At 33.6% G+C, this 26935-nt stretch overlaps 3 protein-coding genes across 5 annotated transcripts; 1 reads left to right on the top strand and 2 right to left on the bottom strand.

Annotated features, from left to right (window-relative positions):
- The first annotated feature begins 11326 nt into the window (after positions 1 to 11326).
- On the top strand, positions 11327 to 12255 carry LOC131625399 (uncharacterized). Its single transcript, XM_058896261.1, has 2 exons — positions 11327 to 11834; positions 11942 to 12255. Exons 1-2 carry the CDS (start codon positions 11327 to 11329, stop codon positions 12253 to 12255), a joined length of 822 nt encoding a protein of 273 aa, XP_058752244.1.
- Positions 12256 to 14117: 1862 nt separating this feature from the next.
- On the bottom strand, positions 14118 to 16356 carry LOC131625414 (receptor-like protein EIX2). The gene has a single exon (XM_058896272.1). The coding sequence runs from the start codon at positions 16354 to 16356 to the stop codon at positions 14320 to 14322; it is 2037 nt and encodes a 678-aa protein (XP_058752255.1). The 3' UTR covers positions 14118 to 14319.
- Positions 16357 to 18949: 2593 nt separating this feature from the next.
- LOC131625415 (uncharacterized GPI-anchored protein At1g61900-like) lies at positions 18950 to 22422 on the bottom strand. Of its 3 annotated transcripts, none has more exons than XM_058896273.1 (8): positions 22218 to 22422; positions 21642 to 21799; positions 20582 to 21454; positions 20156 to 20401; positions 20025 to 20051; positions 19524 to 19670; positions 19392 to 19439; positions 18950 to 19155 (listed from the first exon to the last, which is right to left on the bottom strand). In XM_058896273.1, the coding sequence occupies exons 2-8, from the start codon at positions 21673 to 21675 to the stop codon at positions 19079 to 19081; spliced, it is 1452 nt and encodes a 483-aa protein (XP_058752256.1). In that variant the 5' UTR covers positions 21676 to 21799; positions 22218 to 22422; the 3' UTR covers positions 18950 to 19078. The 3 variants fall into 3 exon arrangements, with proteins under 3 accessions (XP_058752256.1, XP_058752257.1, XP_058752258.1); XM_058896274.1 differs by having other exon boundaries at positions 20025 to 20042; XM_058896275.1 differs by having other exon boundaries at positions 20025 to 20039.
- Positions 22423 to 26935: the final 4513 nt, after the last annotated feature.

The following is a 26935-nucleotide window of genomic DNA, read 5'->3' as shown; positions in this document are numbered from 1 at the left end:
TTCTACACCTCCAAGGAATCTGGCTGAGATTCTTCAGACTCTTGAGAATGAAGATTCTGATCTTCCTGCTCCAGAATATGCTGAAGATGCTTCTATGTCAGAAGCTGCTGCTGAGACTCAAGATGCTGAGAATCATCCTGCTGAGAAACTTCCTGTTCAGGAAAATCAAGATGATGTTCTCATGATAGATGCTGCTGTTGAGCATGTTGTTCCTTTGAACGATAGCTGTGAAGCTTCTTCTGTTGGCCCTTCTGTTCTGGTGAACACTGTGAAGGCTCTTCAACAGAATCAAGCTGATCTTGCTTCTCGTTTGGATAAGCATGAGGAAACGCATGAGGAATTCAGAACCTTCATGAAGAAGCAAACTGAAAGCACTTCTGAGATTCAAGACCTTCTGGCCAAGATAGTTTCTAAGCTAGGCTAGTCGTAGTCCTTTGGTCTTAGTTATTTCTTGTTTCTTGCATCTGTTTCTTGCATCTGCTTCTCTCCTTCTGTATCTTCTGATATGTTTTGCTGAATCAATGAAACATTATCTTCTCTCATATTGTTTGTTTTTCATCTGAATCTTTTAAATGCTTTTTGATGTTATGACTAAAAGGGGGAGAAAACGTGATAATTGACTTGATTTATTATATCAGTTGCTGGGAGTAAGTCTCAACATTCCTAACAATATTTGCAAGTTCTATGTCTTTGAGATTTTTGCAGGATTGAAGACATTCTGAAAAAGCTTAACATGAGAAGCAAATACATGGGGAAAAGCAATTCATTAAAGAAACATGTTCTTGGAATTGAAGCAAGCTTAGTGCTGTGAAGCTTCAAGATCAGAAGCAAGAAGGAAGAATGTCTGATATTCTCGTGGCAGAATATGCTCTAACACATTCATATCCCTTATATGTTCTGATACACATTTTGTTTAAGAACTTACTAGAGTTTTTGCTCTGATACATGTTCCTTCTTAAAAGAATGTTTTGATTCATTCATGCTCTGACTTTTGTCGTCTAGTTTGTTCTGAAACATTTCAGGATGTAAAGATGCTCTGATGATGCTCTGGTACATTCAAGAATGTTCTGATACAATCAAGCATGCAATGACTCAAGAAGAAATTCAAAGCTCTGAAGCTGTCCTATGGAAGCAAGAAGCAGGAGCTCTGAACGTTCTGAAGTTCTAGGCAAATGTGAACGTCTCGACTGAAATGGAAAATACTCAGGGAAGTCTTTTATTTATAAATTCTTCCAGTATTTATTTCAGGGGGAGATTGTTAATCTCAGGGGGAGACATATTCATACACTATGTTTATATGCTTATGCTATAATTGTGTAATTGTCTTTGGTCATCTGATATTCTGATTGCAAATTCATATCAATTATATATGTTTTTGTCATCATCAAAAAGGGGGATATTGTTAGAATAAGATTTGTTCTGATCAATATTCTTAGTTTTGATGATAACAATGTATATGAATTTTGTATAAGACAATGTGGTACTCTAATCCTATGCATTTTCCATTTCAGGAAATATATAAAGAGTATGCACAATTCAGCGCAAGAAGCACTGACTCAGAAGGTTCAGTATGCAACATCAGAACATACTCTCGTAAGACATCAGAAGATGGTCAAGCAGAATCAGAACATGGTCTATTGAAGCATCAGAAGAACTTGAGATCAGAAGCAGAAGCACTGAAGTTCTTATGGTATCACGCTAGAAGCACTTCAAAGTCAGAAGACAAGAAGATGCTCTGCACTTAGCTGTTTGACTCTAATTAATTCAAACGTTGTATCTACAAAGATCAGATCAGAAGCAAGTACAAGATGGCAGGCTACGCTGACTGACAAAAGGAGCGTTAGAAGCTATTAAAGGCAAAGTCAGTTAAAGCAGGAAAAGCAAGGCTCGAGGTAGTTGACAAAAGAGTGAAACATTAAATGCAATGCTGTACGGATCATGCAACGCATTAAATGCTCCCAACGGTCATCTTCTCAAAACTCCTATAAATAGAAGTTTTGATGGGAAGCTGAACACAAATTTTTCACGCAAAATACAGAAACATTGTCAATTTGAAAAGCTCTCAAACTTCATCTTCAACCTCACTTCATTACTGTTGTAATATCTTAGTGAGATTAAGCTTAGAACTTAAGAGAAATATCACAGTTGTGATTATAGCTTATTAAGAAGCATTGTAATACTCTTGTAAGAATCTGTTTACATTCATTTGTAAAGGTACTAGAGAAGATCAAGTTGTGATCGGATTCTCTAGAAGTCTTAGAGGGTATCTAAGCATTGATTTCCTAGAGTGATCAAGTTGTGATCAGAATACTCTAGAAGACTTAGAGGGTATCTAAGTGGAAAACCATTGTAATCAAGATTGATTAGTGGATTAAATCCTCAGGTGAGGTAAATCACTCTAAGGGGGTGGACTGGAGTAGTTTCGTTAACAACGAACCAGGATAAAAATCAGTGTGCAATTGTTTTTATCTTAAGAGTTTTTCTATCCTTCAGAGGAAGTACTGGGATTCGTAGGGGGATCCTTTACAGTAATCAACTCTGCCTTCAGCAAATGTAGTAATGCTTGAGTCAACGACATATTTATATTTGTGAACTGATGCCTAGGCGGGTCTTGCTTGTTTTGACGACCACAGATTGGTTGCGTTCATTACGATTTTTCTGGTTGTATATAGCATCAGCCATATGAGGCTTCTCAGGTGAGTTAAAGTTGATCATCTTTACGTCAATTAAGTCTTGAATCCTATGCTTCAGTGGTCCACAATCTTCGGTATCTTGACCAGGACTGTTCGAACGATAAGCACATCTTGCATTGTACTTGTACCCAGGACCATGAATAGCAGGACCAATTAAGTCTTGAATGTGAGCAAGTAGTTAAGAGCCACCTACCCTAAGTTTGTCTTTCTTGTTTTTTAAGTCTTTTGTTTGAAAGGGCTATCCATACCATAAAAAGGGTAGGTAGTCTTTTCATTGAATTTGAAAAGGGTCGTCGAGGACTATCGTTCGCCATAAGGCTATCCATACCATAAAGAGGGTAGGAAGTCTCAGGGAAGGATATAATAATCATTTTATGGAACCAATGAGGATACCTTAGCATTCGAAAGGGAAGATCATCATCTTATCATAGGCAACATTGAGGGACAAGATCATTTTTGTTTAAGCAACTTCGAAGGGACTTATGATCCTTTTTTATGATGATTATGAACCGAGGGCAACATTTGCTAAGGTATCCCACGCTCGAGGGACTTGACTATTTTATATCGAAGGCATCATAAGAAGAGTTACCATTAAAGGTGTGTGGGTGCAACAATCATGTGCTTCAATTCAGATATTTTATTTTATAAAGTTAGTGATCTAAATTAATTAACAGGCTTATCACTCCCTAAATTACTAACCACGCAATTAAAATAAAGGCAGAAATATAAATGTTCTTGCGTTATTACAAGGCTTCGGGTGGGAGATTACATAGCCAAAAACCCAGAAAGAAAGGCAGAAAACTTTTTTAAATGCGGAAAATAAACCTAAGATATTACAAGACTTTGGAGCAGTTACAATAAAATGAACAGATCAAAAATTAAAATTGTTACAACCTCGGAGCAGATACAAAATTATGAATAGTTTAGGCAAACAATAACAAGGCAAGGCAAAAGGCAAACCCCGAACGGGGAAAAGTTAACCATGGTTAATAAAAAGAAACAGGTTAAAATTCCTAGACTATGGTTTGTACCAATTATCTTGACCAAAGCCCTTAATTAATTAATTATTGGTTGGGAACCTAATTAATTAGAAAACCCTAATTCTGAATAAATTAAAAGTTATCCCTAATTCACCTAATTAGTTTAATTATCCTAATTAATTAATTTATCTAATTATTCTAAAATTAAAATCTAATTAAAATTATAAACCTAATCAAAATTATTAACTAAATAACCCTAATTAAAATTATCCTATTAACTAAAAAAACTAATAAATTTAATTATACTAATTTAATAAAATAAAAGTTATTAATTTAATTAAGCTAAAAACTAATTTTTTTAAAAAGGTTTAATGTTAAAATAAAACTATTTTTATTATTATTTTTTAAAGAATAACTAAAAAAGAAAAATAGAAAACAAACAAAATAAAATGAAAGAGATTAAAACCAGGTGCTAATCCAATGTGGCTGGCCTGTGAAGGTGCACCATAGGCGTGCGCATCCTGAGTCGTTAGATGCAGCTCCATGATAGTCTGATGGTTGAGGTGTTGAGGGTGTACCGTGGGTGCGATGGAGGCAGACACGCTGGATCTGCAAACATGAAGTGTCAAAGAAATTTAACAAAATAATTCAGGGAGTGAGGGATCGAACCGTGAGGGATCGAACCCCCTCCCTCACACATTAAAGCCTCCACGCTTCCTTTTGCCAATGAGCCAAGTTTTGCTTTCTAATAATAAAACCAACACTGAATAAAATATATTAAACATCAACAATTCAAATTTTAAACGAAATTCGCGCGCCCTGGTGTCTTCTTCTTCCTTCAAATATTCTGGGTTTTTGCTACGAATTGCCCTGGGATTTGCTACGACTTCAGAACGTAGCTACATACCTTCTCATGTCAAACTCACCAAATCAAAGCGTGAATGGGAACTAAGGACACATGTCGACTTGAAATTGTCCCCTGAATTCAATGGTGACATCTTTTTTTGCCAATTTCGCCTGTAACTCAAAGCCCTAAAACGAAACCTCTAAAACCTAAAAATGGTGGATCTTTATCTCTGCAACCGAACACGAATTAGACAATCCAGAAAGCTTGAAAACATCATTCTAAACATAAATATACAATCAATACACATTTATGATGCGTAAACTTGAAAACTCGACTCTTGAAAAGTATGCGCAAACCGTGGTATATAGAGGACGTTTCTGAATGCGTGTGACCTCGAGGATGATCCAGATAGCTTCAGAGAACGTCTGGGAACACCACTGAAACTCCACAACACCTTGAATTGGCTTCAATCCTTGAATCCGAATCTCAATTTTCCTTCACTTTTTTGAAGCTTTTGTGTTGGTCTTGGAGGCAGAAATTTCGTCCCCTTGTTATCTGAATAGCATGTGTTTATATAATAGATGGAATTAGGGCAAATAGACTGCATCAAATCTCTTTGAATCAAGTAATTGGAAATTTGATTGAAAATCAATATTAAAGCTTTCTAAATTTGGCCTAATATTGATCTTCTCTTTCCAATCTCAATCTCCACGAAAATTGATCACGTATAATGTCCAATTGGTGATTGTATTTGGTTAAAAAAAGTCTCTCCAATCAAATCTTTGATTTTTTATTTGAATTACTTGAGTTGTATCTAGGGGTGTTCGCGGTGCGGTTTGGGCGGTTTTGACAAAAAAAATCATCCGAACCGCAAGAGAAAAAATCGTGCGGTTTGGTTTGGTTCGGTTGGCTTTTAAAAAAAATCCGAACCAAACCAAACCAAACTAATGCGGTTTGGTTCGGTTCGGTTGGTTCGGTTTTTTATAAATATTTTATTGAACCATACATATACATATAGATGACAACATAACTTTGTATTTAGGCATTCATACACTATCAAATAACAACAAAACTCGTCATATTTTGACAATAACTTTCTATTTAATTTGTAAAAATTAAATTAGACAAAAGTGGAATAATAAACATAAAATAATAGTATAAAACAATATAAAAATTATTAGAATAAAAAAAATAGAAGAGACGAGAGATTAGTGAAGGTGAAAAAAAAACAAAAGAGTTAAATGATTAGAGAAGAAGATGTGCGATAAAAACGAAACTGAAATAGATAACATTTGCATAGAAATGAGAAAGTGAAAAAGAAAGAATATAAGAGAGTAGAGATTATAGAAAAAGAGGGAAGATGTATGTGGCAAAGAATGCGCGATAATGCTATTAGAAATTTGAGAATATCGGGACTAAAATCATGTGTAAGGATGAGAAAATTGTTCGTAATCATAAGGTTAAGGTATTATAAATTTAAGTTTGGGTTGGATGTGAGTTAAGTAAAAGTTAGGTTACAACATAATGCGGTTTGATTCGGTTTGGTTCGGTTTACAAAATACAAACCGCAAACCAAACTGAACCGTGCGGTTTTGTTAAAAGATGACCCAAACTAATCCAAACCAAATGCGGTTTTTTGCGGTTTCGGTTTGGTTTGGTTTGCGGTTTTCTATTGGGTTGGTTTGGTTTTGATCACCCCTAGTTGTATCAATTTTAAATTCATATAAAATCAAATAAATCTCATAAATTCGTGGAAATTGGATTTGATATCTTTTTGATGACTTGAGGAACAAGATTAGATCTTAAAAACTTGGGCCCATTTGTAAGAAAATCCATTTTGAACCTTATTTGCTTCACATTTTTTACTCAAAATTGGCCAACTTTGACAAGGCATATCTCCCTCAATATTTAAGATATAAAAGTGATCTAGGACTTTTTGGAAAGCCCAATATGTCCTCTACAAGCAACTTTGGAATCGTTTTTTCATTTGAGGATTTTATCTTGAAGATATGGGCTTTGAGAGAAAACTGCTTTTGGTTGACTTTCAAAAAGGACCTGTAATGTTTTGGCTCATATCTTCCAAATTAAGCATTTTTGGCCTTGGCTTTAGACAGAAAAAGTTGTAGAGAACTCAATTTCCTTCTAAATAGGCTTTGGTTGGTAAATTATTGATGTTCCATGTGAAAGTTAAGGGTGGTCAAAGTCCAGTTGACTTTTAGGTCAAAAACCCTAATTTAGAAACTTTGTGTTTTGTTGATTTCTGAACTTTTCTTGATGAATCATGATCAACCCTTGATCAAATGATGAATGTTACTTCAAAATATTGATGTTGACCAAAAAATCAGGAGTTTTGACTATTTGTTGACCAAAGTTGACTTTCAGGTCAAATCAGTCGACTGTTGGCCTTTTGAGCATTTGACTGGGCAATCTTGGGAACTGAGGCTTGAAACTTGTCATAGGGATTCTTTGAGGCATATGGGAAGCCATTAAGTCTATTTGAGATCTTAGAAGTTCTCTATTCATGATGAAAGCAAAACCCTAATTCAGAGATACTTGTTTAGGAGAAGATATGCATGCTTCCTTCTTGTGTAGCTTTGAGCAATTGGAGATCTTTGAGTGTAAGGAGACTGTTTGCTTTAAAATATGGTGGGAAAATTTTGGGGTATGACATGATTCTAATACAATATGAATCCTATTTATAGGACATATGTAATAAATAAAAAATCAACATAAAATCTCCTAATTGATGGACATCCATATTCATACCATTTATAGCACTCCTCCTTGGATATCCATAACAAATATTCTTTGTTAAAACCTTACTACAAAAAACCCATTGGAAAAAATTCTAGTGAAGGAAAAAGAGTATTGTATTCTTTAGCATGTAATTACCTTGTTACTAATCAATACAAATTTTTACAAATAATTGAAATTATAGAGAGACAACCAACCATTATGCATAACATCCCCTCTTGGAAGTTTGTTCAGGATATGCCTCGTTGAAAGACTATATTTCAATTTGAGTTACCATCCTAGTAAAGCAAATGTAGTGGCTGATGCATTGAGTAGGAAGTCTATACATATGTTGATGATGATGGTGCGTGAATTGGAATTAGTTAAACAATTTCGGGATATGAGTTTGATGTGTGAATCAACTCCTGATAGTGTGAGATTGGGAATGTTGAAGTTGACGAGTGGAATTCTTGAAGAAATTCGAGAAGAACAAAAATCCGACTTGAAGTTATTTGAGCAATTAACAATGGTAAGGGAGGTGAATTTCGGCTTGATGAAAATGGTGTGATGAGATTTGGGAATAGAGTATGTATTCCAGATGTTTCAGAACTTAAGAAGAGAATTCTTGAAGAAGGCCATAGAAGTATTTTAAGTATCCATCCAGGTGCTATAAAGATGTATCAAGACTTGAAGAAATTATTTTGGTGGCCTGGTATGAAGAAAGATGTTGTTGAATGTGTTTATGCTTGCTTAACTTGTTAGAAGTTGAAGGTTGAACATCAGAGAACTTCTGGGTTAATTCAACCATTGAACATTCCAGAGTGGAAGTGGGATAGCATTTCCATGGATTTTGTGACGGGTTTTCCGAAGACTGCTAAGGGCGATGATTCTATTTGGGTGATTTTGGATAGGTTGACTAAGTCGGCTCATTTCTTACCGATGCAGATTAACCATCCTATTTCTAAGTTGGCTGAAATGTATATTGAAGATATCATAAAGTTTCACGAAATACCTTTAAGTATTGTGTCGGATAGAGATCCAATGTTTGTGTTGAGAATTTGGAAGAGTTTACAAGATGCTTTGGGTACTACTTTGAGATTGAGTTCGGCGTATCATCCGCAGATGGATGGTATGGCCAAGAGGACTATTCATTCATTGGAATATTTGTTAAGGGTTTGTGTCTTAGACCAAGGAAGAGCTTGGGATAGCCATTTTCCATGTACTGGGTTTACTTACAAAAATAGTTTTCATGCGAGTATTGGTAACTAGTGTCAGTAGAGCTTTGAAGTCGAGAAAGTTTACGTCACTTTTTATTTGTCCATATCGGATTTCAAAGAGGATAGGTGATGTGGCTTATCAGATTGCTTTACCATCGTCGCTTGCGAATCTTCTTGATGTGTTTCATGTATCTCAGTTGAGGAGATACGCTATGGATCCTTCGCATGTGATTCAAATGGATGATATTCAGGTGAGAGATAACCTGACTATTGAAGCATCACTAGTGCGAATAGAAGGATTGGAAGTGAAGCAATTGTGAGGCAAGGAGATTGCCTTAGTGAAAGTGTTGTGGGGTGGACCAGCAGGTGAAAGTCTGACGTGGGAGCGGGAGGACCTGATGAGAGAGTCTTATCTATTGTCATGGAATTTTGAAGAGAACGTGAAAGAATAGAGGGCTAGGGCAAGAAGAGGAGAATAAGGAAATCATCCGTAGGAATTCAAAAACGAAATCAGTTCGGCTAATAATCTAAGGTAAAGGGGTTATCATGAGTATTATGTTTGATTTAAGGGGTTGATAATTATATGTTGGGGGTTTTGTGTTGTTCATGATGAAATTGATGAATCCATGATGATTGTTTGTTTGATTGTATGAATAACATGTCATGTGATGATGATGATTATTGTACTGATGATTGATAACATGAGATATGGTTAAATCCACCATTATTATGATTTGGAGTTTAGGTCTTAATGGATATGATTGAGGATGTGATGAAAGTGTGTAATTTGATGTTTATTATGATTTAAGCATGTTAGAACTAGGATAAGAGACCTTAAATCACAAAATATTATCGATTAAAACATGTTTTTGGGAAAAAGATTGGGACTGGTTTGATGCAGGTCGCGCGTGATTTTCTGCAGAAATCGCATTGCCCGCTTAGCGCGGTAGAGCCCACTTAGCGCGCTTCTGAAAATAAAACGAACCTGATTACAGTAGGTATCGCGTTTAGCGCGGTACAGGGGGTGCTTAGCGCGGACTCCTGGATCGAAAAATTAATATTTTTGAAAAAATGATTTCAGAATATGGAAGCTTACGTTTTATTATAATTTCTGAGAATTTTTTGGAATTCACTGTGCACATTTGGTTAGGTTTAGAAGGCATTTTGTATGTAACATGGTTTTGTGAATTCTTGGGCTTCAGTACTTGATTTTGGTTAATGTTGTTGTGTTGATTGATAACATGATTAATTAATGATTATGTGTTAAGCTGACCAAGATGCTTGTGATGTTGTATGTTTGAATGGTGACATGACTTTGATGAATACATGAATGATGATGCCTTTTTACTAGCCGTGGTCGTTGGTTTTGTGAAGTTGAGCATCATGCATTCATAGCATAATTGTAGGACGATAGTCCAGTGATGTTGTAGAACCATTGGTCCAGTGATGACCCTTAATCCCATTGTGCAGATTGAGTGCAATGTTGTGATGTGTTCCAGTTCCAAGCGGGAATCGATTCTATGGTGGGGATCTTTGGAGAACGATGACTGAGTCATCAGTGATGAATTGGTACCACATGCATGAGTCAATTGTTTTTGCATTGCATTGTTGTGATATGTTGTGAATTAATGATGCTTGATTATTTGTGATGTGAATAACTTAAAGTGATAATTGTGATTGAATCATGAGATGATGTTGTGAATAGGTGATGATGTGCAAGTGTGGGTAAGTATGAAAATATGCTTAATGTACCGTATTGATATATGTGTGATTAGTTATTTGTATACCACTACTATATCTATTCCTTATGTCTTATATAATATTTATGAAATACTCACCCTTTCTGTTTGAATGTTGCCTCCATGTGGGTAACGCGCAGGTAATCAGGAGTAGTCTGTTGAAGTTAGAGGATAACTTCATGGGGTCCTTTCACCGTTTATTTAGATTGAAGGGAGTCTTGCTCTAATACGTAACATCGGGGTCGGGGTCGTTATGTTTTAGAACGTTTATGTTTACTTTTGACTATTTGAATTTGAATTGCATTTAGATGAATTACCTTTCAAAGGATTTTGATGTTTTTAGTTATAACTCATGAACCATGGGTTTAATTGATGTGTTATGAAGAGTATTAAAGATGTCTTAAATTGTGAATTTTGTTGCAAAATAATTTGTTTTGTGTTGCGATGATAAATGAAATTTAGTTTCAAATAAATGTTGAGATCCCGTGTTACTGAGCAGGACTATTGTTTGTGAAGTTTTTATGACGATGTAACATCCTTGTTGGTGCTTTTGTTTGATTTAATTTTGTATTATATTACAAATATTCCTTGTGGGATAGAAGGGTGTTACATTAGTGGTATCAGAGCAGGTTGGTCTGTCCGACTAGGTTATTGAGTCTTTGGTGTGACAGTTGGATTACTGTCGATAGTTAATTCTAACTTTGATGCTAATTTTTTGTGGGAATAGAGTCTGACTGGAAGAAACGATGTTGCGATTGCTGGTGCTTTGGAGGTTGTTGCTCAGACCGTGCTGAATTAGCCTAATGCTGGAATTATTGAGGATTCGCATAGCTTGAGTACATTCCAGAGGGAGAATCCGCCTACCTTCAAGGGTAAGTATGATCCTGATGGAGCACAAGAGTGACCTAAGCAGATCGAGAGGATCTTCCGGGTGATGGGTTGTTTTGCAGCGCAGAAGGTATGCTATGGTACTCCTATGCTAGCCGGTGAAGCTGATGACTGGTGGGTTGACACTTGTCAGAGGTTGGAAGCTATTGGTGAGGTGATTACTTAGGCAGTGTTCACGAGGGAGTTCCCGAGGAAGTATTTTCCCGAAGATGTCCAAGGAAAGAAAGAGATGGAGTTCCTTGCGTTGAAACAAGGAAATTCAACTGTCACTGAATATGCTGCTAAGTTTGTGGAGCTTGTGAAGTTTTATCCACACTATAGTGCAGAGACAACTGAGTTTGCTAAGTGTATCAAGTTTGAGAATGGGTTGTGTCTGAAGATCAAGCGGCCGATTGGATATCAACAGATCCGTAGGTTTGTGGAATTGGTGAACAGTTGTCGAATTTATGAAGAAGACGGTATTGCTCATTCAGCTCATTACAAGAGTCTGAACAAGAACAGAGGAAAATTGTATCATGATCGTAAGAAGCCTTATGATGCTCCTGTTGATGAAGGGAAGCAGAAAGTTGCTTATGAGAAGATGACAAATGGGGGTGGGGCTCCTGCTACTATCAGATGTTATAGGTGTGGTGAACAAGGTCACCATTCCAATGAATGTGAGAACAAGGTGCTTAGATGTTACAGATGTGGTAAAATCGGTCGTCGTGTTCTGACTGCAAAGACGATGGTCCAGCTTGGTTTAATTATGGTGAAAAGGGTCATATCAACACTCAGTGCTAGAAGCCAAAGAAGGATGCTAGCGCTGCTAAGACTAATTATACAGTGTTTGCTTTGAGCGGAACAGAGGATGCCAAGAAGGAAAATTTGATTCGAGGTACTTGTTTTATTAACAATGTCCAATTAGTTGCTATTACTGATACTGGTGCTACTCATTCGTTTATTTCGCTTGATTGTGCTACTATGTTGGGATTGAGTTTGTCTTCTGTGGATGGTAGTATGGTAATAGATACTCCTGCTAGTGGTTCTGTTACTACTATTTTTATTTGTAAGGGATGTCCTTTGACTATCCTTGATAACAGTTTTGTGATGGATTTAGTGTGTATACTCTTCACACCTCGAGGTATTCAGACTACAAGTCCGAAAATGATTCGCTTTTAAAGTGAGTTTAATTATTCTTCAATTGAATATGTTTATTTTGGTCAATTCTCACTTTATCTATAATCTTGGATAGACTTTGATTCATGATCTGTTCATTTTGATCAACTCTCACTTTATCTACAGTCTTTGATAGACTTTGGTTCATAATTTGTTCAGTTTGACCAATTTTCACTTTGTCTACAATATTTGGTAGACTTTGTTTCATGATCCTCATTATCGTTTATCATCTCTAGAGCTATATTGTATAAAAATGCATTGTCAATGTCGATTTTATTTGGTTATCTTAATTTCGGTTCCATTCCATTTTATCTATGACATAATTTATTGAGATCTCTTTATTTCATATTTCAAGTACTTGATTAGTTCTTTTGGAACTAAAAAATAAATTATGTCAAAGTGCTTTTAGAATTTTCATATTCTCACTCGGATCATCTTTAACTTTAGTTTCTTTTCTAGGTAGAGGACTTTTAACATTGAAACCGACTTTCATACCACGCTTCTGGCGCAACTACAACTCATTTGCAATATTAGATTATATAATAGGAGAATCCACTTGAGTGGAGTATTAACAGTTGATAATTTAAAATGTATTATTTGTAAATATATTAATTAGAAAATGAAAAAGAAACTCAGTGATAATTTTCATGCATCCCTGATAGATTGCATGAATAATGTTCAACATTCATGAAGGATAGCAAAACAAATTATTTATATAGTTCCTGAAAAACCTATTAAGCATCCCTGAATGATAGCAAAACAAATTATTTATATAGTTTCTGAAGAACTTATTAAGCATCACTGAAGGATAGCAAAACAAATTATTTATATAATTCCAGAAGAACTTATTAAGTATAAATTACTTATATAGTTCCTGAAGAATTTATTAAGCATCCCTATAGCAAAACAAACTATTTATATAGTTCGTGAAAAATTCAACAAATATTCATGAAGGATAGTAATGAGTTTCTTATATAGTTTCTGAAGAACTTATCAAACATCCATAAAAGATAAAAAATATATTATTATATAGCTCCTAAAGAAATTATCAAGCACCCTTGAAGGATATCACAATAATAATTTATATAATTTCTAAAGAACTTATAAAACACTCTTAGAGGATTCCACGAAAAATGTTTATCTTTATCATTGTTTGAAGATCTATGATCTAGCTCACGAAAAAAGAAATTATATATATTATAATTTATTATAAAGGATCCCTAGAGAATTGTTCAAAGAATAATTTATTTTATGTATGATACATTAATCAAAATGTGTTATTTATAAATATATTGATTAGTAAGGTACATCAGTGTTAATTATATATTATAGTGTTGAGTGAGAATTAGTGAAACTGGTCTAAGAATATACCTTTGAGAGATATTTGTCTTATAAGAAGTTTCTCTGGGAAAATAGACCTATGTTATAGTGTTGGGTGGAGGTAGACACTATTTAAAACATGTGAATTTAATTTATAATATAAAAAAATTAATGGTTGTGGAAAAGTTAAAAATATCCTTATTTGATTTTTTTGTCACCACATTAAAATTGTGGTTATTTGGTCTTTGTACTACAAAATTCTTAATTTTACTATTAAAATAGTACAACCCTCATAAATCCAATTGGTTGATCTCATTCCCATAACGAATCTCATGCTGGTGAATTTGTTAGCTATCATTTTGAAAAAAAAATCAATGAAAAACGAGATAATCCACAACTTTTCATGTCCAAGCACTCCACAAAAGAACGGTGTTGTAGAGATAAATGTTTTATACTAGAGACCCTAAAAACATACTGTTCAAATTTTTAATAATCATAATATGAAAATTGTATTCTGAAAGAAAAAATTGAGAATAGTTGGAATACAAAAAGTTTCAATTAAATGGACCGATAAGGTTGCAGGAAAATCAGAAAAAAAGTATTGCAAAGAGTGTGAGAGATACAATAAACCATATCTTATTAGCTAATATCCAGTTGCATCATGCTAGTTGATACGTTATATTGAATCTTAAACCTTGGATGGTACACAAAACCATATATGAAATTTATATTTACATGATACATAAACTATTCCCTCTGATGTATCTTCCTCCTTTGTCCATCACCTTTTCCTTGTTTTCGTATTAGCCTCAATAATTTGTAAATAACTTGATCCACAAAACCAAAATATACATCACCCCAAGAACTCTTTATTGTTAAAATGAAATAAGGAATAAGAATACCTGTCGCAAACCCCAAACCAAGACTCAAGTAAAACCAGTTATCAACCAATCCTTTGCCATTTGTATCATTATTAGTACTATGTCTGTTGTCAATGTCATCATCACCTGAACACGTCACAGGGAGTGGAGGACCACAGAGACCAGGATTCCCAGCAAAAGTTAAAGCATCAAAGGTTGTCATATGACCCATATAAGGAATGACACCCGAGAGATTGTTCATGGACATATCTAGGGACCCCAAAAATGACAAGGAAGACAAACTTGAAGGAATTGTTCCAGAAAGTTGGTTGTTTGAGAGATCAAGAGATGATAGTTGAAGCAAATTTGACATGGTTTCAGGAATTTGGCCAGTTAAATGGTTTCTTGACAAGTTGAGAACCACCAAACCATACAATTTTGTTATTTCAGTGGGAATATTGCCTGTGAAATTATTATCAGAAAGGTCTATGCCAGTAACAAGGGAAAGAGTCCGGGTATACTCTAACATTTGGTCTTTCACGTACACATCTAAGCTTTCTTCGTAGTAGTGTTCTTCAAATTTTCCATACAGTAGATACTTATTTTTCTTCTGCACTTCGGCTATTGCTTTCAGATAACCCAAACTAGCAGGAATCTTGCCACTCAAGTCATTTCTAGCAAGGTCAAGGATTTGTAGAGAACTTAGTTTTGAAATGTCGGGCGGTAATTCGCCAGAAAATGCATTAGACCTCAAAATAAGAATTCTAAGTAACGGAAAACCTTGTCCGAACCAAGATGGTATAATACCAGACAGTATATTGTAGCCAATATCCATGGTTTCCAAACTTGACAAATTCCTTAAAGATGATGACAAATTCCCTGAAAAGTGATTGTCATTAAGGTGAAGTGATCTGAGACGTTTTAATTGGCCGAGAGAACCAGGAATTGTCCCAAACAGATTGTTATTCCCAAGGTCTAGTACATCCAGAAAAGAGCAATTTGCAAGGCTTGGAGGGATCCTTCCTCTTAAGTTGTTTCTTGAAAGATCAATGACAGTCACATAGGACATTTCTCTTAAAGACAATGGTATTTCTCCGTGCAGTTGGTTTCGAGAAAGAGATAAAAATCCCACAGTACCCATATGTTGACTTATGTTCGACGGAATCACACCAGAAAAGTGATTGTGTGAGAGATCTAGCATCTGAAATCCAGGTGTTATAACAGGAAGGGGTCCATCAAGAAGATTAAAGCTTAGATCAACCATAACAGGAGAAGCAACTGCCACGGGCATTGGATTTGGAAGCCGGCCACGTAACTCATTTTGAGACATGTTAAAAATTACCAAGTGAGATGAAATATCCCAAAACCAATTTGGTATAAAACCAACAATGCTTGCATTTGAAAATTCTAAATACTGGAGCTTACTTTGTGATTTCAGCCAAAGTGGAAATGAAGGCCCCAAAGGACATGAACTCATATGAAGAAAAGATACTTGAAATGGCGGTGTCCAATTCACACCAACATTCATAGTGAATGAATTGGAAGACATGATCAAAATCTTCAACTCACTAAGCTTTGCAAAATGGTCTTCGGTTACCATTCCTGTAAACTGGTTGGATGAAACATCTAACTTCGATAACATAGCAAGCTGTCCTAAACTAGTTGGGAGGATACCGTTTAACTTATTATCTTGAAGTTCTAAGAAGATAATATTTTGCAATGACCCTAAGGAAGCAGGAATGGGACCTTCAAGAAGGTTATGCGCAAGACTTAGACTAGCTAGATTTTCAAGATGAACTAACCAATCTGGGATTTTACCATGCAGTTGGTTATTGGTCATTTCAAAAAACTCTAGATTATAAAGAGGTTTTCTTGAAGGACAGTTATCTATTCCTTGAAGAAACTCGGGTAGAGTTCCTGCCATGTTGTTTTCCGATAAATCAAGACTATTTAAGTTACAGAGTTGACCGATGGAGCTAGGAATAACACCCTCAATAGCATTAAAAGAAAGATCAAGGTAAGTGAGAGAAGTCAAGTTTCCCAAGGATGAAGGAAGTGTTCCGTATAATTTATTAAATGACAAACCAAGCTGCTCTATCTTTCCCCCATCCTTTCATGAAGAGTTGAGAACAACTTGCTGTCAGATTGTTATTGTCCCATAAATTCAAATACTGTAACTTTGGCAGGTCTCTTAAACCAAGTGGTATGTTTCCATACAAACCACTAAGTCCTATATCAATGTATTTTAGGGTACTAATATTAACAAGCCAATCAGGTATCTTTGAAACAAAGTTATTAGTACTTAGATCTAAAACAGCGAGTGAAGTAAAATTGTGAGATGGGGGAGATGGAATATGACCAGAAAGCTGACAATAAGATAGATGCAATTCTATTAAATAAGGAAATTGGCCTAATGCACTAACCCAGTCTGTTTCTGCTAACAATGAAAGGTCAACTCCATCCAACACCAGATACTTCAAAGAGACGAGGCCGGCCATCCATTGTAGATTTTCAACATGCAAGCTATAATCTGTGAGATCAAGAGATTGCAGGTGAGAAAGGTTTCCTAAATGAGGTGGAACTAAACCAGCAAAGCCAGCATTTGATAGATTCAGATATTGCAAGTTCACGAGTGATCCTAAAAATTTAGGAATAGGTAATTCGTTGAATGTGTTGAAGCTCAAGTCAAGATGCCTTAGTGATTTGAGCTTCATCAAAGATGGTCTCAGCTCGCCACTCAGGTTCCACATTTCATTCTTCTTGGGAGAAGAATCAACTGGATGTGGGTTATGGAGATCGATTGCAACGACTGCACCAGTTATGTTATCACAATAGACTCCATGCCATTGACAACAGTTGGTGTTTCTCCATGAAGAGAGACGGCTGTGAGAATCCTTAAGCCCGTTTTTGAAGTCTAGAAGAGCTTCTTGATCAGAAGCTAAGCATTCAATCGATAGAGCAATGCTGCTAAAAGAAATAGCAAGTAACAAGCCATAAACGAATAATGTTAACAATCCAAATTGAGACATATTTTTGATTGAAGCTGTTCTCATACTCTGGCTCTAAACTGATAACTATATCTCAATATTTTCAATCTATATCTATACAGTACTTTCGGGAGTAGCTAGTTTAATAATTTGTACAGTTGACTATGACAGGAAACTTGACTTTTCCATGGAAGAAAGGAGTACAATTAGAGTTATAAAATAGGTAAATGCAGTATTTTTTTGAATTCAACATTCTGCTCTTTGTTTATTAATATACAGTACACTAGCAATACAATGATTCGATCAAACTGATTTCAATTATATAACGCAGGCCACTTCCATGCGAGTTTCTTAATTTGGAAGTATGCATTATGTGATTTTGATTGGAACTTGCGAGTACCAATTTTGTTCTGACCAGTTCCAATGGCTATAATAAACAACAAATGAGTTTGTAAACATTTTTGGTACGTGACTTGTAATCAAGATTATTTTAATAATGTAACTTTAAAAGAATTATTTGAGTAGTTCAACTTTTCAAAACATATTAGGTTAATACTTTCATAGTCATAAACTCAAGCCCAAAAATTTATCTCTACATAGATTAAATCAGTTTATTTATAGATCAATAGTATATATCATAGGAGGGGCCGTATTCTCCTGTTCCTGACTTCATTCTCAAATAAGAGAAAATATGACAATCATCATTACCTCTCTCACCCACTCCTCCCAACAATTTCACTTATTCCCTTTTAAATCAAAAGGTAAACGGACTATTTCTTTACAGTTTGAAAATTTCTTAATCTTCATTAGGTACTACAGGTAGCTTAAAAGGGGGAGAGACCTTAGGAGGAAGGGGCTAAAGATATATTGATAAATCTATCAACTTTTTTTAATAACATTTTTAAAAAAAGAATGATAAATAAATATTTACCTCCTAAACACTTCAAAACCTTGTGGAGTTAATTGATATTATTATCTTAAGTAAACTAATTATACAAGTTAGTTACACTTTTCTTCTATGATTGACCTACATTTTATATACAAATTATCATATTATAAAATAAACAAACTCTATTACTTTCATTCAACATAATCATATTGTATTAATATCATTTTAACTTTCAAATTAAAAAGATTATGCAGTATAGACAAAATTAACAAAGTCCTCCCTTCTTTTCCTAAACACACAAACACGCCCTTAGGAAAATGAAATGACTTCTATGATCTATCTCTTTTCAACTCAATTTCTCATTTGTTTTGAATTTCATCTTTAATGTTCTTCCATTTCCTTTTCTCTACTCTTTAATGTTATTGGGGTTAATGCACCCATAAACCACTTTAATTAGTGATAAGTTTAGTTAGCACTTGCATCAACAGATTGTCTGGGTTTACCACGCCTTTTGTTACTGGTATGAAAAATTCAGTGTGCTAACTTTTGCCCCTGCTTGGACTCATTCCATTCACAAAAAACAATTGAACCCTTCACAGAACAACTACGGATCCTAAATAAAATGAGCACTAACTCAAGAATGATCAAACAGGCAGAAGACCCATAGAAAGGGGATGGGGAGGGGATGCTATACAACGAGGCCGTGAAAAAATATACATGCAAAACCCATGCCAGACACTTTGAAATGCCTTCCTGACACACTTCAAACCCTAAAATCTCAGTACAACTGTACTGACAAAAAATGAAAATATAATAAGAAGGAAATCCAGTCCAGCAGAACTACAACCTGCGCAATGCACCATATTCACAAGTCAATATTTTGCTCAGTAATAATTGGCATGATAAGTAGCTAACACTACAGTAAACCAGCAATCCTCAGGGAAGAAATAATTGGCATGATATGTTATGACTTACTGAGGAAGTAGTATTTAAATAATTTATATTTAATTAACAAACAGACAGCCTCAGTGATATAAAGTTATAGGGGAAAAAATATGGAATTAGAAGCAAAATGGCACGCACCAATGTTTTTAAATGACTGTGAAATTGGTAATGCTGGTAATGACATCTCTGCACAAGTCCAAATAAAGCCATGTTAAGAAAATGCTAACTCCAAATAAAGCCAAGTGAAAGTTACTTTGTCCAAACTCATACCAGGTGCACAGAATGATAGAGATGTAAATGAAGATGACGAGGGCCAGGGTGCAGCAATATTGTCACTTAAATCACATGTAAAGCTAACGCCAGATGAATTGTCAAATATTACATCTCCCGGTAAGCTTCGAAGTAGACATCCTCCATCTAAACCAACAATATCAAATTAACTTACAGTTCAATCATACCTTGACAAAAAGCCATGTCTTTAGTGTCTTATTGAATATAATTGTAAGAATAACCCAAGATTGTACTTAGAAATTTTTAATTAGCTGAGGTAATTAGAAAGTTATAGGGAATTTAGAATTCTAGGTGATTCAAAATTCTTTTGTTTGGATAGAGTATTAAAATTATTCATCCATGAATTTTTGGGTTATTTATATAAATTCATATTTAACAAACAGTTGTTATAAAATAAATTCCGAAGTCTGGTGAGAAAAGATTATCAAATTATAAATAACAGCAATCAACAAAATTCAAGGAGTGGAAAAAACAGTAAACCTTGTAGTCCAAACGCTGCTGCCGGAGCTCCATGTATAGTCAGAATAAAAGAAGAATTAAGTTAGAGATTTTTAAAGAATGGTCATAGGTAGTAAGTAACTTGAACATCATTTAAGCATAAGTATAAATACCTTGTATGCTGAAATCTTTCAAATCGACATCACAAAGCTCATAAACATTTGTCATCACCCCACCTCCACGTAACATAGATCCAAATTGTGTTGCACATATTATAGCTTGTTTATTGGTAATTAATATTTTTTGTTGTGTCTCTGCAATATATGTATTTAATGAACTGCAGCAGGTAGGACTAGGAGCAGCTACATTCTTACATACAGCAATTACATCTGAAGGCTCCTTAAAAGTCAAAGGACAAACTGCACAGGCAAGATTTACCGAGTTAATAAAACAAAAAAGAGTTTCAATTTCATTTGTGGAACACAAACTTTTTAAATATGTGAGTGACTCGTGAATACATTTTCCGATATTATTTATCCCAAATTATTCATTAATGATATGATTCACGCCATTAATAATGGAATAGTTAAACAATGTACCTTTGTTGACTTTGCAGGCAGATAATATCCGGAATGCTTTATTTGCGGCCTCCGATGATAATTGTTTGGAAAGATAAGAATAAACAACACCTTTACAATCATTTAGATAATCAGTGTGATTCATTTCCCCAGCCATATTGTCACTATTTATCATCATTTGTCGGCCAGAAATCTGAAGTGCTGCCTCCATAATTGCAGGCCGACAAACAGGTCTGCAACACTCTTTAAGCGGATCAACAGTTCTGCAGGCCTCAACTAATTTACTTGTGTTTACTGTTTTTTCAAAAGTAGAATCATCCTTCACAGGGCATGACCCTCCTGTAAGATTAGATGATTTAATAGAACAAAGTGTGGGTAATGAACTATTTGCCCCTCTGCTAGCTAGAATACTAACAATATCAGAGAAGCAATGATCAGCCACTGTATTTGACAAAACCAGATTATCGAATTTCATGCCAAAGAAACCCTGGAAGATGTGGATTAAGCTACTAAACTGCGGACAACACACGACATTCCCTACAAGGGCTGCCAAAGGCTGAAAGCAATCATATGCTGCTTTATCGAGGATATTTGCAATTTCAGGTCGTGAAAAGTTTACAGGGCACTTACCGGTTAAAACTGGTTCATATCTGGTTGGCACATAAGGAATAGGATACATTGGTGGAACAGACTCGGTGGGAAATGGAACTTTAGGTATAACGGAAGGTGATATTTCTATGGGTTCAAAGAGCCCAGAATCTCCAGAAGTGGGTTCCTTAGCTAACTCAACTAGTGAAGTGGTGCGCCTATGGTCGGCATGTGATTCTTGTGCTGTCACATTTAAGAAAGTAGGAAGCCAGATAACAAAAAAAATTAGCCGACAGCGCCATGAACCTACAACAATTAAACATGGACTAACTTAGCATATCATGAAAATCCAACAATAACCCATACTACCATAATAGGGTTTATAAAACAAAACTTCAATAGTTAGCATACAAATACAACTGGCAACTTATGAAAACCTAAAAAAATTCATGATTAGCTGATAGGGAATCGAAACCATACTTCTAGTGCTTACCTGGATAATAATTAGCATCGTGATAGCGGCCCATAACTTCCTACCCCTTCGGTGACATTGAGTTTTTACACGGGATAACCAAATTGACGCCGGTGAAAAGCCAAATGACCGCACAAAGAGATGAACTAGACTACTATCTCAAACTCCAAGCTTAAGATCTGCAATTAAAAGGTAAAATAAAAGCTAAGGCTCTGTTTGGTAAAGTAACCAATAAACTAACTGATAGGTAATAAAGACTAAACTAATATGTAAAGATTTAACTATCTAAAAGAGGATAATCAGAACCAACAGTTTTTTCCAGAGCACCACATAATCCAAAGAATAATATAACCCTAAAATTCTGATTTCACTATTTTTCTTATAAGAAAAAACAGAATAAATACAAGCGATTATTCCTCTTCACACAAAATACAAGCGATCACCAAAATCGAACAACGAAAAGCAACAATATTGACACTATTACACTCTACCAAAAGCAACAATGTTGAACATAACCGAAAAGTTTGAGATTATTTTAGTAAGTGTAAAAGCAAATGAAGTAGTTAGAGAGTGAAGTAAGAGGATGAAGAATGGTACCGTGTTGGTGTTGTTGTGAAGTAATGAAGCATGGATCGGAAAAGGGAAACCCTAATTGAGTAACAGAAGGTAGCAGAAAAAGACGAAGATGGAGAGAAGAAAGAGTGATATGGTAACAGCTGGCAGGCTTATTACCTACTCCTATTCCTACGATTTTTGTTGGTTTGCTACTCTAAATTATTACCGGTTGTTCAGAGTAAGTAAAGACTATGAGACCTTGGTCTATTTATTTTACTCATAAAGTAAGACATTAATTATTATTAATTGACGATGATTATGACCCTCTTCTTGAGTTTAAACGCACCGTTTGCACTGACACAACAACTCTAAACCATATTTTCTTCTTTAATTTAAGTTTAACTAGGGCTGACAATGAATCAAACTAACTCAAAAATAGTTCGAAACTCGATTCAAAAATTAAATCGTTGAATTAGGTTTATGAACCAAATGAGCTGAATATGAGCTAAAAACTAAGTTCATTAACTAAATGAGCTAAACTTGAACCATACATAGTTCGACTCGTTTGGTTCACGAGTCAACTCGATTATATATGAGATAGATTATATTGTCTTTAAGAGTAGGTTTAAAAGTTGGCCTAAATCTTAGTATCATATTTTATTTTAATTTAATGATTTTAATTGATAATTTATATTCTCTAATGAGCAAAATATTTCTACAAAGAATTATACAAATGAAATTAAATCGTATAAATTTCAATTTTATAACTTTTATTTTATTTCTATATTTTTTATTTAAAAAAAATTAAAAAAGTCAAATATATATATATATATATATATATATATATATATATATATATATATATATATATATATATATATATATATATATATATATATATATATATATATATATATGAGGGTTATATTTACTCCATGAGTAAGTTATTATAATTTACTCCAAATCTAGACCATTGATTCTTCTCAATCTAATGGTTAAAAATAATAAGTAATAATTTTCTTTCTCCACATTTAATTACTTATTATTTTTAACCACTAGATTGAAAAAAATTAATGGTCTAGATTTGTAGTAAGTTATAATATATATATATATATATATATATATATATATATATATATATATATATATATATATATATATATATATTTTAAAAAATTACTTTTAAGTCTATGAAATAAGCGAGTTGAACCTAACAAGATAAATTTAACGAGTTGAATATGTTCGAGAACTTCTAATAAATCAAGTTTGACCTGAAAAAAAGTTCGAGATAAACTCGAACTCGAACTCAAACTCGGTCAATTCTTAACGAGTCGAGTTTGAGCCGAAAAAAGAGTTCGTCATAAACTCGAACTCGACCAATTCTTAACGAGTCGAACTGAGTTGAGGCGAGTTCGACTCAACTCGACTCATTCCAGCCCTAAGTTTAACAGTTCATTTACTATTTTTTTAATTTATAACCGACAAAAAACTCGTGTTATTGTACGGGTCCCGTCTGGATTCAAATCACATGTTTATCAAATCGTCATTTGTAAAGTTTGAATCCGTTCTTCAATTAATTAACATTAACATAGTTTTAAATATATGTTAATGATTTGCACCAACTTTTAAACATTGATTCGTACTTACAATAAATCATACATCTGATTATCTAACTTCAATTATACTCCCTCTGGTCCTTTTTATAAGGAACACTTTGCAAGAAAAATTTAGTCCTTTTTATAAAAAGGATAATGCTAACTTGTGCCCTTGGAGCACTAAGTTAACAACTACTTAAAGAAAGAATATTTTAGAAATTATGTATTAATTTTAATGAAAATATAAAAAAAAAAATTATTTCTTTTTTCAAAACAAAGTTTCTATAAGTGGGTTTCTTAACTTGTGCCCTTGGGGCACAAGTTAGCATTAACCTTATAAGAAACACTCTTTTAATTTTATCTTTATTAAATGTACAATTCCATTTGTGTCCTTATTAAATAAATATTTCAATGCAAGTGCATTAGTTCCTTAAACCTATTCCCCATGCAATACTTTGGAGGGAAATTGCAAGCGGGAAATTAAAAGCACACAAACAAACAGTAACTAAAATCTGTATATTTACATTTTATGTATCTTCCCTGCATTATTCATGTGTTTCTCACATTAGCATGGACATGGAATCTCATAACTCCAATAAAGATGACTTCAAGTCTTACAATGGAAAACTAAAATATCATATTGATTTGAACAAGTTTCCTAAGATTGAAGATTCGTTTTGCAATTGAAAGTGAAACTATTGAAGATTCACTTGATTCTACTGCAAATGTTGAGGATTCACTTAATTCTATTGAGATTGTTGAGGAATCGGATATTGAGAGTGAGGAAGAAGGTAGGTCAACAATTATTAGAATGAAGAAGAAAATATGGCATGCGAAAGATTCAAAAGAAAATGCAGAGATGGACTCTAGAGACTATGCTCACTCAATTCCTGGTTCCTTGGACAATATTGAAAACCTTCATGAACTTCACAAAGCTGCACCTAAGGAAGATCATTTCAGCCATGAACGTGAATTTGTGAAGAATGAGGCTATGAGTATGCTCCGAATTTATTTTAATCGAGTTTAGTTCAATGGAAAACTCATGGATATCTATCATATAAGAAAATTACATGTTCTGAATATTACCAAATTACCCTTTTGTATTAACAAGTTGCCACATGTATAGCTTCTCCAGCTTTCATTCTTTTTGCATTTGCCTTTTTGCATTTGCCACCCAAACTACACATCTTTCTGGTTTGGAAACATCTTTCTAACAACTAACTCAAATATTGTAGTGCTATTTACATTGAAAAACTCATCTTGCCGAAGACAATTAATTGTTCTGCAGCATTTACAGATTACTTTTATATTTTCCAATAAACTACAATAATTTTATATGATTATTTTTGAAGATTTTGAAAGATTTGTTTTATTAGACATGTCTACTCAAGTCTTTTTCTTCCAATATCTTTTTTCATCAGACATGTCTACTCAAGTCTTTTGAAAGATTTTGAAATTTTTTTGTCACATTCAATCATTTTGTTGATAATTTTATGGATGATAATTATTATTTGGCAAAGAGAAACTATTCAAATATTTAATTATAATTATAATTTTAGTAAATTTATTTTCTTCTAATATGAAAATTATATAAAATGGAAAATGAAACTATAAATTCAAATAAATATTTAAATATGAAAATTAATCAGCTATTAAAATATTAAATATTAACGAGAACATGAAATTACTGATCAAAATATTGAATATTAACGGGAACATGAAGTTACTGATCAAAGATTTACAATATTAAATATTAACGGGAACCCGAAGTTATTATTAAAATATTGAATATTAACAGGAACATGAAATTACTTATTAAAATATTGAATATTAACGGGAATATGAAATTACTGATCACAATATTGAATATTAACGGGAATCTGAAGTTAATGATTAAAATAGTGAATATTAACGGGAACATGAAGTTACTGATGACAATATTGAATATTAACGGGAACCTGAAGTAAGTGATTAAAATATTAAATATTAACGAGAACATGAAATTATTGATCAAAATAGTGAATATTAACGGGAACATGAAGTTACTGATCACAATATTGAATATTAACGGGAACCTGAAGTTATTGATTAAAACATTGAATATTAATAGAAACATGAAATTACTGATTAAAATATTGAATATTATTAACGGGAATATGAAGTTACTGATCACAATATTGAATATTAACAGGAACCTGAAGTTACTAATTAAAATAGTGAATATTAACGGAAACATGAAGTTATTGATCACAATATTGAATATTAACGGGAACCTGAAGTTTCTAATTAAAATATTAACAGGAACATGAAGTTATTGATCAAAATAGTGAATATTAACGGGAACATGAAATTACTAATCAGAATATTGAATATTAACGGGAACCTGAAGTTACTGATTAAAATATTGAAAATTAACGAAAACATGAAATTACTGATCAAAATATTGAATATTAACGGGAAAATGAAATTATTGATCACAATATTGAATATTAACGGGAACCTGGAGTTACTGATTAAAATATTGAATATTAACAAGAACATGAAGTTTTTTTTTGGACCTAAACAAGAACATGAAGTTACTGATCGTAATATTGAATATTAACGGGAAACTGAAGTTACTAATTAAAATATTTAAAATTAACATGAACATGTAGTTACTGATCAAAATATTGAATATTAACGGGAACATGAAGTTACTGATCAAAATATTTTGAAATTAACGGGAACGAAGTTCCTGAGCAAAATATTAAATATTAATGGGAACATGAAGTTACTGATTAAAATATTGATTATTAACGGGAACATGAAGTTACAAAAGGTTGTTTAGACACAATTTAATTTTGGTGCTTTCAATTTTGTTCCTGTTTTTTTTAAAACAATTTAATGTTAATTATTTTTATTTTTTTCCACAAAAATGTTAATTACTTATAATGTATTTTTTCTATTAAAAATATACATCTGAAACAAATGTGCGTCCCGTACCAGAACCCGTGCAAACGCACGGATTTGTTACTAGTTTTATTTTTGAAACAGAGAAATATTATGGATACTGATATATCCTTTTCATTGTACTAATGTTTTTGTGGATAAAGAACAAGTTCAATTATGTTATTTTGTGTACTCTGTTGAATAAAACCCATCATTTCCATGACAATTTAATTTTTC

This window comes from Vicia villosa, unplaced genomic scaffold (genome assembly GCF_029867415.1).
Source record: "Vicia villosa cultivar HV-30 ecotype Madison, WI unplaced genomic scaffold, Vvil1.0 ctg.000212F_1_1, whole genome shotgun sequence".
NCBI classification, from domain to species: domain Eukaryota; kingdom Viridiplantae; phylum Streptophyta; class Magnoliopsida; order Fabales; family Fabaceae; genus Vicia; species Vicia villosa.
This window is presented reverse-complemented; position numbering and strand designations above follow the sequence as displayed.